This window comes from Balaenoptera musculus, chromosome 7, assembly GCF_009873245.2.
Source record: "Balaenoptera musculus isolate JJ_BM4_2016_0621 chromosome 7, mBalMus1.pri.v3, whole genome shotgun sequence".
NCBI lineage: Eukaryota > Metazoa > Chordata > Mammalia > Artiodactyla > Balaenopteridae > Balaenoptera > Balaenoptera musculus.
In genome coordinates, this window is record NC_045791.1 from 3,332,752 (window position 1) to 3,346,580 (window position 13,829).

The 13,829-nt window shown below is 37.2% G+C and overlaps 1 protein-coding gene and 1 long non-coding RNA gene across 6 annotated transcripts in view; one reads left to right on the top strand and one right to left on the bottom strand.

The window, feature by feature from the left end:
* ARHGEF4 (Rho guanine nucleotide exchange factor 4) overlaps window positions 1-13,829 on the top strand; it is a 269,889-nt gene that overhangs the window by 158,880 nt on the left and 97,180 nt on the right. For all 5 annotated transcript variants that reach the window (XR_005020621.1, XM_036858085.1, XM_036858084.1 and 2 more), the window contains one exon: window positions 5,880-6,006. Coding sequence is in view for 4 of the 5 variants with exons in the window: in XM_036858085.1 (XP_036713980.1) it covers window positions 5,880-6,006 (127 nt within the window). In the remaining variant the exon portion in view is untranslated. The remainder of the gene's footprint in view (window positions 1-5,879; window positions 6,007-13,829) is intronic.
* Window positions 1-13,829, bottom strand: part of LOC118898120 — a 65,984-nt gene that overhangs the window by 40,499 nt on the left and 11,656 nt on the right. The window lies entirely within an intron of this gene.

A 13,829-nucleotide genomic window follows, 5' to 3' on the forward strand; every position in this document is an offset into this window, starting at 1 on the left:
ATAAGGGTTATCATATGATATTTGTCTTTCTCTGTCTGACTTACTTCAATCAGTATGACCATCCCTAGGTCCATCCATGTTGCTGCAAATGGCATTATTTCGTTCTTTTTTATGGCTGAGTAATATTCCATTGTAGATATGTACCACATCTTCTTTATTTATTCCTCCTTTGATGGGCATTTAGGTTGCTTCCATGTCCTGGATATTGTAAATAGTGCTGCATTGAACACTGGGGTGCATGTATCCTTTCAAATTATGGTTTTCTCTGAATATATGCCCAGGAGTGGGATTGCTGGATCATATGGTAGCTCTATTTTTAGTTTTTTAAGGAACCTCCGTACTGTTCTCCATAGTGGCTGCACCAATTTACATTCTCACCAACATTGTAGGAGGTCATTGTGGTTTTGAATTACACTCCCTGACAATTAGTTGATGTTGTATTTTCATGTGCCTGCTGGCTATCTGTATGTCGTCTTTGGGAAAATGCTTGTTCAGGTCCTCTGCCCTTTTTTTAATTGGGTTGTTTAGGTTTTTTTGGTATAGAGTTGTATGAGCTGTTTATATATTTTGGATATTAACTGCTTATCAGACATTATTTGCAAATATCTTTTCCCATTCAGTAGGTTGCCTTTTCATTTTATTGATGGTTTCCTTCACTGTGCAAAAGCTTTTAAGTTTGATTAGGTCCCATTTGTTTACTTTTGCTTTTGTTTCCCTTGCCTAAGGAGACAAATCCAAAAAATATTGCTAAGGCCTATGTCAAATAGTATACTGCCTATGTTTTCTTCTAGGAGTTTTATACTTTCTGATCTTACATTTAGGTCTTTAATCCATTCTGAGGGTTTTTTTTTTTTAATGGTGTGATGAAATGTTCTAATCTCATTCTTTTACATGTAGTCGTCCAATTTTCCCAGCACTACTTATTGAAGAGACTTTTTCCCCATTGTATATTCTTAACTCCTTTGTCGTAGATTAATTGACCATATTGCCTAGGTTTATTTCTGGGCTCTCTATGATGTTCCTTTGATCCATGTATCTGCTTTTGTGCCAATACCATGCTGCTTTGATTACTGTAGCTTTGTAGTGTAGTATGAAGTCAGAGAGCATGACACCTCCAGCTTTGTTCTTTTTTCTCAAGATTGCTTTGGCTATTCGGGATCTTCTGTGGTTCCATACAAATTTTAGGATTATTTATTTGTTCTTGTTCTGTGAAAAATGTCATGGGTATTTTGATAGGCATTGCATTAAATCTGTAGACTGCTTTGGGTAGTACAGATATTTTAACAATATTACTTCTTCCAATTCGTGAATATAGGATGCCTTTCCATTTATTTGTATCATCTCCAGTTTCTTTTATCAATGTCTTATAGTTTTCAAAGTATATGTCTTTCTTCTCCTTGGTTAAATTTATTCATATGCATTTTATTCTTTTTGATGCGATTGTAAATGGGATTGTTTTCTTGCTTCTCTTTTTCATAGTTAATTATTAGTGAATAGAAAAGCAACAGATTTCTATATATTAATCTTATATCCTACAACTTTATTGAATTCATTTATTCTAAAAGTTTTTTGGTGAAGACTTTAAGGTTTTCTATATATAGTATCATGTCATCTGCAAATATGATAGTTTTACTTCTTCCTGTCCAATTTGGATGTCTTTTTTTTTCTTGACTGACTGCTATGGCTAGGACTTCCAATACTGTGTTAAATAGAAGTGGTGAGAGTGGGCATCCTTGTCTTCTTCGTGATCTAGTAAGAAAAGCTTTCCAGTTTTCCCCGTTGAGTATGATATTAGGTGGGTTTGTCATAAATGGCCTTTATTATCTTGAGAAATTTCCCTCTATACCAACTTTGATAAGAGTTTTTATTGTGAATGGATACTGAATTTTGTCAAATGCTTTTTCTGCATCTATTGAGAGATCATGTGACTTTTATCCTTCATTTTGTTCATTCTTATAGCCTTGGTTGTACAGGAGTCTTTCTGCCAATTTCCAGTTAGTTTTCAGTGGTAATTGTTCCACATGTAGATGTATTTTTGATGTGTTCATGGGGGTAGATGAGTTCCATGTCCTCCTACTCTGCCATCTTGATCAATCCCCTTATCCTTCATTTTGTTAATGTGGTGTATCACATAGATTGATTTGCAGATGTTGGACCATCCTTGCCTCCCTGGGATAAAAACCCACTTGATCATGGTTTATGATCCTTTTTAATGTATTTTTGAATTTGGTTTGCTAATATTTTGTTGAGGATTTTTGCATTTATATTCATCAGAGAAACTGGCCTGCAATTTCCATTTTTTGTAATGTCTTTGTCTGGTTTTGGCATCAGGGTAATGCTGGCCTCATAGAATGAGTTTGGGAGTGTTTTCTCCTCTTCAATTTTTTGGAATAGTTTGAGGATAGGTATTCAGTCTTCTTTAAATGTTTGGTAGAATTCCCCTGTGAAGCCATCTGGTTTTGGACTTTTGTTTGTTGGGAGTTTTTTGATTACCAATTCAATTTCAATACTAGTAACCAGTCTGTTCAGATTATCTGTTTCTTCCTGATTCAGTCTTGGAAGATTATATGTTTCTAGGAATTTATCCATTTCTTCTAGGTTGCCCAGTTTGTTGGTATGTAATTGTTCACAGTATTCTCTTATGATTGTTTGTATTTCTGTGATACCGTTGTAAATTGTCCTCTTTCATTTCTAATTTTATTTGGTCCTCTCTCTTTTTTTCCTAATAAGCCTGGCTAAAGGCTTGTCAATTTTCTTTATCTTTTAAAAAAACAGCTCTTGATTTCATTGGTCTTTTCTGTTGTGTGTTTTTTTTGGGGGTGGGGGTCTCTATTTTGTTTATATCTACTCTGATCTTTATTATTTCTGTTCTTCTGCTGACTTTGGGTTTTGTTTGTTCTTATTCTTCTAATTCCTTTAGATGGTGGGTTAGGTTGTTTATTTGAGATTTTTCTTATATCTTGAGGTAGGCCTGTATCACTATAAACTTCCCTCTTAGAACTGCTTTTGCTGCATCCCATAGATTTTGGAAAGTTGTGTTTTTTTTTTCTTTTGTTTTTGGGTATTTTTTTTTTTTTTTTCTTTTTTCTTTCTTTTTTTTTTTTTTTTTTGATGTGGACCAGTTCTAAAGTCTTTATTGTTTCTTACAATATTGCTTATGCATTATGTTTTGGTTTTTATGGCTGCAAGTCATGTGGGATCTTAGCTCCCTGGCTAGGTATAGAACCAGCACCCCCTGCATTGGAAGGCGAAGTCTTAACCACTGGACTACCAGGGAAGGCCCTGTCTCGGGGTATTTTCTGATTTCCTCTTTGACTTCTTGGTTGACTCATTGGGTTTTTAGTAGCATGCTGTTTAGTCTCTACGTGTTTGTGTTTATTTCCATTTTTCTTCCTGTAATAGATTTCTAGTTTCATACCATTGTGATCTGAAAAGATAAAAGATACTTGGTATATTTTCTATCCTCTTAAATGTGTTGAGACTTGTTTGGTGGACTAGCATATGATCTATTCTAGAGAACATTCCATGTGCATGTGAAAAGAATGTGTATTCTGTTTTTGGATGGAATGTCCTGTAGGTATCTATTAAGTCCAGCTGGTCTAATGTGTCGTTTAATGTCACTGTTTCCTTATTGGTTTTCTGTTTGATAATCTGTCCATTGATGTAAGTGGGGTGTTAAAGTCCCCTAATACTATTGTATTATTGTCAATTCCTCCCTTTATTTCTGTTATGCAATGCAGTATTATTAACTATAGTTGCCCTGCTGCACCTTACATCCCCATGACTTATTTTATAACTGGAAGTTTGTGTCTTTTGGCTGCCTTCACCCATTTTGCCTACCCCCTACTCCCTGCCTTTGGCAAGTACCAATCTGTTCTCTGTCTCTATTAGCTTGGCTTTTCTTTTTTAAGATTTCACATACAAGTAAGATCATACAGTCTTTCTCTTTCTTGTCTGACTTATTTCACTTAGCATAATGCCCTCAAGAGCCAGCCATGTAAAATTTCAATTGTAGCTATATTTTTCAGTTCTAATGTTTCCATTCTATTCTATTTTGCATCTATTTCCCTGCTGTTATTTTCCATTCATTTCAAGAGTGTTCACACTTACTTCTTAGAGCACAGTTATATGAGCTTCTTTAAAATCTTCTATAATTCCAGCACTGTATCATCTTGGTGCTGGGATCTGTTGTCTTTCCCTTATAAGTTATGGAGATTTTAATAGTTCTCTGTATATCAAATAATTTTGGGTTATATCTTGGACATTTTGAATATTACGTTATGAGCCTTATTTAGTTTCTGTGGAGAATAATAGTTAAGTTTTATCAGGCAGCTGATCCAGTTTAGGGTACAAGTTCTTACTGGCCTTCAGGGGCTATGTTTCTTATGTCAGTTCATGTTTTCAAGGTGTTTTCAGTGCTACTTGGATAATATGGATCACCCAGTGGCCAGTCTGAGACCTGTAAAATGGTCTACTCCATAATTTGGTTCTCAAAGACTTTAGTATTCTGTTTAGGGTCAGATCCACCCAAGCACAGTTTGGGGGTAAGTCCAGGGGTCATAAACAACGTTATGGTGTCATTTTCTTGATCTCTTTCCTTTCTGCATTCTTCCAGACACTTCTTGGCTTCCAGGAGTCCCCCTCTTCGTGGACTTTTTACTAGAAAGCTAGGCTTTCATTTTCCCACTCTGGCATATACTTCCTGCAACTATGTCTGCCTCTGGAGCCAAGGGGCAGGAGGACAGAGACAGGAAAAAAGAAATAGGGATTCTCCCCCTCCCTCAGAGTTTTAGATGCCTGCCTGGCCATCACTGCCATACTATAATGGGATTTCCTGGGAGTCTAGGGTGGAATCAAATGACAACATAGAGGATTTCCCCAATTTGCTCATACCCTTGGGGTCCCTTTCCCCTCTCTTCAGACCAGAGAAAGCTTTTTGGATTACTTTTGGTCCACACCCAGTTTTAAGCTGCTATTGAGTTCAGGCCAGAGGATGCTGTAGGGACCACAAAAAATGTAACTCACCATAGGATTGGTGTAACTTCAAATACTGGCTTCCTTCTCCAACCCACCTGCTACCATTTATTTCAGAGCCCTTAGGTAACTGATTTATACATCTGCCCAAGGTTTTTAGTTGCATTCAAATGGAAGAGATGGAGTGGGGTATAATACTCCCATCTTAATCCTTGTTTGTATATTTACATTTCCATTAATCACTAAAAGAATTTTCTAAGCACTGTTTACTTAATTTGTGTGGAATACAAAAGAATATGGAACATTTATGTGAATACATACCAAAAATTTTAAGTAAATTTGATAACTTTATAAAGTAGACAAAATCTGGAGGGGCCAAGTTTATTTCTGGATAATGGAATGATAAAGAAAGGGACAATATCCTTGCCCTCCCAAGACCTCATGCAACACTGGTCCTTACTGTCTGAAGGGTAAAGTCTGTCTTATGATTATGAGGTGTCAGGGACTTCATGGGTTGCATTTTAATTAAGCACCCCTGCAAGAATATAGCTAAAACAAAGCCTTCCTTTTGGAGAAATGTCAGGCTGTGTGGCTGACCAGCTGGTGTAATTTGGGGGTTTGGAGACCTACTGTCAGTCCTCATTTCACATTGTTGAATGACAACCTATTCTGCCATGGTTGCCACATATGACCATACAGGTTGCAGACTACTGACAACAAGAGAAACTTCCTTCTCTTTTTTCCATGGATTTTGAAATGAATGGCACCTCCCAGAGCTGTGTGTAATTTGGCTGCATGCTCTGCTCATGGCAAAGTCCTGGGCAATTAGAAAAATTATAATGTGGCAATGACAACATGTTATCTCTTTTCTTCATTTACTCTCTGCCTCTTTCCTCCTCTCCCAGTGTTGGAGGAAGATGACCATTACCTCTCCAGAGTCTTTGAATCTCCCTAGAAGAAGCCATCCATTCTCCCAGAGCGCCCCGACAGGACTGAACCGCATGGGCTGGCCAGAGGCCATACCTGACATTGGTGAGTTACATGCCTCTCTCTTTTCCTTCACACTCCGGTGTCCTGGCAAAAAGGACAAGACGTGAGAGCATGTTGTTGACAGCTGTGTTTACTTGTCTGACAGAAGTAGCTTGAATGTGAGAAATAAACCATTGTCTTTAACTCCTTCAATTAGGAAGAGGTCCCTAGCACTCTCATAAAGGGAATTCTTGGCTTGAGGAAGATTCCATTACTGAATCCCTAAACCTGGCTCCTTTCATTTATTTTGAGCAGAACTACTGACCATCCCTTGAAACTTGTAATAGGGTATAACTTACAGAAGAAATAATTACAGTGAGAGAGTTGTCTAATCTAGTGATGAAACCTGGGTGTTTTCCCTTCTGGGGGACAAGCCTCTTCCTTGAGTTTTATGGCAGCCTGTCTGAGTCCCTTTCCCAAAACTATGGCAAGCAGCATCACATCACATATTTGTCCATAAAAGGGCTGATTTTTGTGCCAGAAGGAAACTGGGACCCAGTGAGGGCCAGGATGGGGCATCCTCATGCACAGCTACCACCCTTCCTGGACTTAACCCAGGAAGGGCTGGACACAGTGAAAATGCTCAAGGCTCCTCGTGCAAGGACAGATGTTGTGTCTCAGGTCTTGAGCAGGTCCAGATTATGTTAGATGGAAACCTTATGGTTTAAAGGCATCCAGCTGGCTGAAGGAAGAGGCCAAATCTGGTGTTTAAAAAGGATAAAGAAGAGTAAAAGCCTTAGACAGGGTTGAAAAAACAAAATAGCTACACCTGCCAAACATGTACTTTTCCAGACTTGGGGAGTAGGGACAGGGCTGGCATTCAAGGATGTCTGTAGTTTGATCCTGTTGGAGCTAAAGACCTGTAGAAAGCAGGTGAGGTTAGCAAAAGATGATATGGGAGAATAGTGGCTGCGCCCTGATCATTAGAGTGTGGCATATGCTGTGCTGAGGAGTCAGCTCTGATACAGACATAAGTCCTGACCTCTGCATCTGACTCAGTGCATACTGGGTGCTGGTCCTGGGGGAGTTGGCTACTCAGATTAGCCAGTAGCCATGATTGTTTTCCATTAGCAAATGTCTGTGCTTATGCTGCATCATGTAGTGGATTTTAATCTTCCCCAGATATGGTTTTAATCTTAAATTCACAATAAGCAAAGTCATGAAAATGTGTTTGACATCTGCTGAAAGAATCCTTTCATGGGAAAAGATAGTTCTAACATAAACTCTTCATTAAGTCATGGAATAGTTTAGAGGCTCACGGAAGAGACAGTAACGGGTGAGAGTAGCATTTCTCCTGGAAAAATCTTCAAGGTTGATTTTGGCTCTTGAAGTTAGAAACTTCTTACAAGTCCACGCTTAATAATCATATGTTCCTATTATTTCAGAGCCTCATTTGAATTAATTAGCAGATGTATTTATTGTAGAATAAGAGATTTTTAAAACCTCAATGTCACATGTCCCTCAGCATGCCTGCATGCTGAGGACTCTGGAAGTCAAAGGTCAGGGCTCTGGCTGTAGCTGCCCTTCATGTGGGGGTGAGAAATTGGGCACTTCCCTCCATTTGTCTATCTCATACTTCTTTTTATTTAAAAAAAAGAGTATAATTCCTGTATTCATCAGATTAATATGAGGGGCTAGCTTGGGTCTCTGTATTTAGCTTAGGAAAGCTTTCTTTTCTTCAATTATTGCTTCCACTCCAACTGCTCTATTCCAAACTTCTGGGGTTTCTTTCTACGGATTGTATTCCCAGGTTCTATCCCCAGAATCTCTCATTATTTTCATTATTTTATCCTTTTCCTCTCTGTTCTGGGAGAATATCTCAGTTTTATCTTCTGCTTTGCTTTTCTGGTTTTACCTCATCTGCTGTTCATTGCCTTCATTAATATTTGTGATTCAGTGATCATGTTTTTAATTTCCATACATTATTTCCAATGTCCTCTAGAAGTTCATTAAAAACAGAAAGTTGGGAGTTTTGTAAAATTTTCTCCTGTTCATGTTTTATAAATTCATTTCCAAATTCATATACTTTTCTTTTAACTGGTAACTTTTTTATAGGTGAAATTTCTCTATTTGCTTATCTTTACAGACATCAGTTCTTCGCCAGCAATGGCTTGTTGTCAGGTAGCACTTGAGACAACATCCTTTCAGAGATTGTTACAGGTTCCTCTTAAAATCCTTCAAGCATAGCTGAAGCAGGAAAAGTTAAGCTTTCCTATAATGTGTATCATGGGTTCAGTCACCTTGGTGCGGGAGCTTTAAGCAGTCCCAGCGAGAGGTTTGCCTCTTTCCAGCACTTCTTCTCTACGTTTGGTGGAGTAGTCAAGAATTAGCCTGATGTGGGAGCATGCCACCCTCTGCCCCACAAGTTGGTGCCCAGGATAAACTCTACCACACCCACTCTTCTCTGAGTGGAGCCAGCAGGGCCAGATATGACTCTGTGAGCCCCTAGCATGATGGCTGCACACAGCATCATGTAAAGCCCTCTGCAACTCCAAAACATTTGTTGAAAAGACTCTTTTTCCCTTTGAATGGTCTTGACACCCCTGTCGAAAGTAAGCTGATCATAGATGTATGGATTTATTCCTGGACTGTCAACTGTATTCCACTGATATATGTCTATTCTTGTACTAGTACCACACTGTCTTGTTTACCATTACTTTGTAGTAAGGTTTGAAATCAGAAAGTGGAGTCTTCCTACTTTCCCCTTTTTTTTTCAGGAATGTCTTAGCTATTCTGAGTCCCTTGCAATTCCATATGACTTTTAGAATCAGGTTGTCAATTTCTACAAAGATATCAGTTGAGATTCTGATGAGGATTTTATTGAATCTGTACATGAGTTTGGAGAGCACTGTCATCTTAACAATGTTGAGTTTTCTGATCTATGAACATAGGACTTTTTTCCCATTTATTTAGATCTTCTTTTGTTTCTTTCAACAACATTTTGTCATTTTCAGAATACAAGTTTGTACTTCCTTTGAAAAATTCATTCCTAAGTGCTTTATATAATTTTTAATGCATTGTGAATGAAATTGTCTCCTGAATTCCATTTTCAGACTGGTCATTAAAAGTGCATAGAAATACAATTGACTTTTGTATACTGGTCTTGTATCCTGCAACCTTGCTGAACTCATTTATTAGTTCTAGTTTTTTAATGGATTCCTTAGGATTTTCTACACACCATCATGTTATCTATAAGTAGAGACAGTTTTACTTCTTCCTTTCCCATCTGGATGTCTTTTTTTTCTTGCCTAAGTGCCCTGATTAGAGCCTCCAGTACTGTACATTTGAATAAAAATGGCAAGAATGGACATCCTTGCTTTTTTTCCTGATTTTAGGGGGAAAGCATCCCATCTTCACCATTAAGTATGATGTTAGCTGTGGGTTTTTCATAGATGCCCTTTATTGGGTAAATAAAGTTCCTATATTCCTAGTTTGTCAAGTTTTTTTTGTCACAAGAGAGTGTTGGATTTTTGTCAAATGCTTGTCCTGTCTATTGAGATAATCATGCAACTTTTGTTCTTTATTCTGTTGATGTGGTGTATTACATTAATTGATTTTCAGATGTTAAACAACCCTTGCATTTCTGAGATAAATTTCACTTGGTCAAGACGTGTAATTCTCATTATATTTTGCTGAATTTGGTTTGCTAGTATTTTGTTGAAGATTTTTGCATCCATATCCATAAGAGATATTGGTCTGTAATTTTCTTTTCTTTTAATGTCTTTGTCTGGTTTTGGCCTCATAAAATAATTTGGGAAATCTTCCCTCATCTTCTATTTTCTTCAATAGCTTGTGAAGAATTGGTATTAATTCTTTTTCAATGTTTGGTAGAATTCAGGGGTGAAGCCAATTGGGTGCAGGCTTTTCTTTGTAGGCAGTCTTGTTATTACTGATTCAATCTCTTTACTTGTTATAGAGCTATTCAGATTGTCTATTTCTCTTGAGTAGGTTTTGGTAGTTTGCATCTTTCTAGGAATTTGTCCATTTTATCTAAGTCATCTAACTGTTGGTGTACAGTTGTTCAGTCTTCTCTTATAATCCTTTTTATTTCTGCAAAGTCAGAAGTAATGCCGCTTCTTTCATTTCTGATTCTGGTAATGAGTCCTCTTCTTTCACTTGGTCAAACCACCTAAAGGTCTGCCAATTCTGTTGCTTTTCCCTAAGAACCAGCATTTGGTTTCTTTTATTTTCTGTTTTTTCTCTAGTCTCTATTTCTGTTTCTGAATATTTCTGTTCTCCATTGTGCCTCTACTAACTCCTACTCTAATCTGTATTGTTTCCTTCCTTGTGCTTGTTTTAGGTTTAGTTTTGCTCTTTTTTTCCCCTGTGTCATTAGGTGCAGATCCAGTTGTTGATTTGAGATTTTTCTTCTTTCTTAATACAGGTATTTGCAGCTATAAATTTCCCTCTGAGCACTGCTTTACCTGTCTTCATAACTTTGGGCATATTTTGTCTTCATTGTCATTTATTTCAAGGTATTTTCCGATTTTTCTTTTGATTTCTTCTTGGACCCATTAGTTATTTAGGAGTTTGTTATTTAATTTCCACATATTTGTGAGCTTCTCAAATTTCTAATTTCATTCCATTGTGGTCAAAGAATACATTTTGTGTTATTTCCATACTTTTAAATTTGTGGAAGTTTGTTTTATGGACTAACACATGGTCTAGCCTGGAGAATGTTCCATATACACTTGAGAAGTATACTCTGTTATTGTTGGAAAGTATACTCTGTTCTATATATGACTATTAGGCCTAAATGGTTTATGGTGTAGGTCAAATATTCTATTTCCTTGATCTTCTGTATAGTTGCTCTATCCATTATTGAAAGTTGGGCATAAACCTCCAACTATTATTGTTGAATTATCTATTTCTCCCTTCATTTCTGTCAGTTTTTGCTTTATGTACTTTAGTGCTCTGTTATTAGGTAGGTGGATATATATTTGTACTTATATCTTCCTGATGGATTAATCCTTTTATTGTTATAAAATGTCCTTCTTTGTCTCTAGTGTCTTTTGTTTTTTTAAAATTTGTTTTAATTGGAGTATAACTGCTTTACAGTGCTGTATTCATTTCTGCTATATGATGAAGTCAATCAGCTATATGTATACATATATCCCCTCCCTCTTAAACCTCTCTCCCACCACCCCCCCATCCCACCCATCTATGTCATCACAGAGCACCAAGCTGAGCTTCCTGTGATTTATAGCAGGTTCCCACTAGCTATCTATTTTACACATGGTAGTGTATTTATGTCAAATTTTAATCTTCTAGCTCATTCCACCCTCCCCTTCCCCCACTGCATCCACATGTCCGATCTCTACATCTGCGTCTCTATTCCTGCACTGGAACTAGGTTCATCTGTACCATTTTGCTGGATTCCACATATATGCATTAATATATGATATTTGTTTTTCTCTTCCTGACTTACTTCACTCTGTATGACAGACTGTAGGTCCATCCACATCTCTACAAATGACCCAATTTCATTCCTTTTTAGGACTGAATAATATTCCATTGTATATAGGTACCACATCTTCTTTATCCATTCAACAGTCATTGAACATTTAGGTTGTTTCCATTTCCTGGCTATTGCAGATAGTGCTTAAATGAACATTGTGGTACATGTGTCCTTTTGAATTACAGTTTTCTCAGGGTATATGCCCAGTAGTGGGATTGCTGGGTCATATGGTAGTTCTCTTTTTAATTTTTTATGGAACCTCCATACTGTTCTCCACAGTGGCTGTATCAATTTACATTCCCACCAACAGTGCAAGAAGGTTCCCTTTTCTCCACACCCTCTCCAGCATTTATTGTTTGTTTATTTTTTGATGATGGCCATTCTGACCAATGTGAGGTGATACCTCATTGTAGTTTTGATTTGCATTTCTCTAATAATTAGTGATGTTGAGCATCTTTTCGTGTATTTGTTGGCCATCTGTAAGCCTTCTTTGGAGAAATGTCTATTTAGGTCTTCCACCCATTTTTTGATTTGGTTGTTTGTTTTTTTGGTGTTGAGCTGCATGAGCTGTTTGTATATTTTGGAGATTAATCCTTTGTCAGTTGCTTCACTTGCATATATTCTCCCACTCTGAAGGTTGTCTTTTTGTCTTGTTTATGGTTTCCTTGGTTGTGCAAGAGCTTTTAAGTTTCATTAGGTCCCATTTGGTTGTTTTTTTTTTCCATTACTCTAGGAGGTGGGTCAAAAAAGATCCTGCTGCAATTTATGTCAAAGAGTGTTCTGCCTATGTTTTCCTCTAAGAGTTTTATGGTGTCTAGCTTTACATTTAGGTCATTAATCCATTTTGAGTTTATTCTTGTATATGGTGTTAGGGAGTGTTCTAATTTCATACTTTAATGTGTAGCTGTCCAGTTTTCCCAGCACCATTTATTGAAGAGGCTCTCTTTTCTCCGTTTTATATTCTTGCCTCCTTTGTCATAGATTAGGTGTCCATAGGTGTGTGGGTTTATCTCTGGGCTTTCTATCCTGTTCCATCGATCCATATTTCTGTTTTTGTGCCAGTACCATGCTGTCCTGATCACTGTACCTTTGTAGTATCGTCTGAAGTCAGGGAGCCTGATTCCTCCAGCTCTGTTTTTCCTTCTCAAGATTGCTTTGGCTATTCAGGGTCTTTTGTGTTTCCATACAAATTGTAAGATTTTTTTCTGCTAATTCTGCAAAGAATGCCACTGGTAATTTGATAGGGATTGCATTGAATATGTAGATTGCTTTGGGTAGTATAGTCATTTTCACAATATTGATTCTTCCAATCCAAGAACATGGTATATTTCTCCATCTGTCTGTGTCACCTTTGATTTCTTTCATCAGTGTTTTATAGTTTTCTGAGTACAGATCTTTTGCCTCCTTAGGTAGATTTATCCTAGGTATTTTATTCTTTTTGTTGCAATGGTAAATGGGATTGTTTCCTTAATTTCTCTTTCTGATCTTTCGTTGTTAGTGTATAGGAATGCAGGAGATTCCTGTGCATTAATTTTGTATCCTGTAACTTTACCAAATTGATTGATTAACTCTAGTAGTTTTCTAGTGGCATCTTTAGGATTTTCCATGTATAGTATCATGTCATCTGCAAACAGGGATGGTTTCATTTCTTCTTTTCCAATTTCTAATCCTTTTACTTCTTTTTCTTCTCTGATTGCCATGGCTAGGACTTCCAAAACTATGTTGAATAATAGTGGTGAGAATGGACATCCTTGTCTTGTTCCGGATCTTAGAGGAAATGCCCTCAGTTTTTCACCATTGAGAATGATGTTTGCTGTGGGTTTGTCATATATGGCCTTTATTATATTGAGGTAGATTCCCTCTATGCCCACTTTCTGGAGGGTTTTTACCATAAATGGGTGTTGAATTTTGTCAAAAGCTTTTTCTGCATCTAGTGAGATGAACATATGGTTTTTATTCTTTAATTTGTTAATATGGTGTATCACATTGATTGATTTGCATATATTGAAGAATCCTTGCATTCCTGGGATAAATCCCACTTGATCATTGTGTATGATCCTTTTAGTGTGTTGTTGGATTCTGTTTGCTAGTGTTTTGTTGAGGATTTTTACATCTATGTGATATTGGCCTGTAATTTGTGTGTGTGTGTGTGACATCTTTGTCTGGTTTTGGTATCAGGGTGATGGTGGCCTCATAGAATGAGTTTGGGAGTGTTCCTCCCTCTGCTATTTTGGAAGAGTTTGAGAAGGATAGGTGTTATCTCTTCTCTAAATGTTTCATAGAATTCGCCTGTGAAGCCATCTGGTCCTGGACTTTTGTTTGTTGGAAGATTTTTAATTACAGTTTCAATTTCATTACTTGTGGTTGG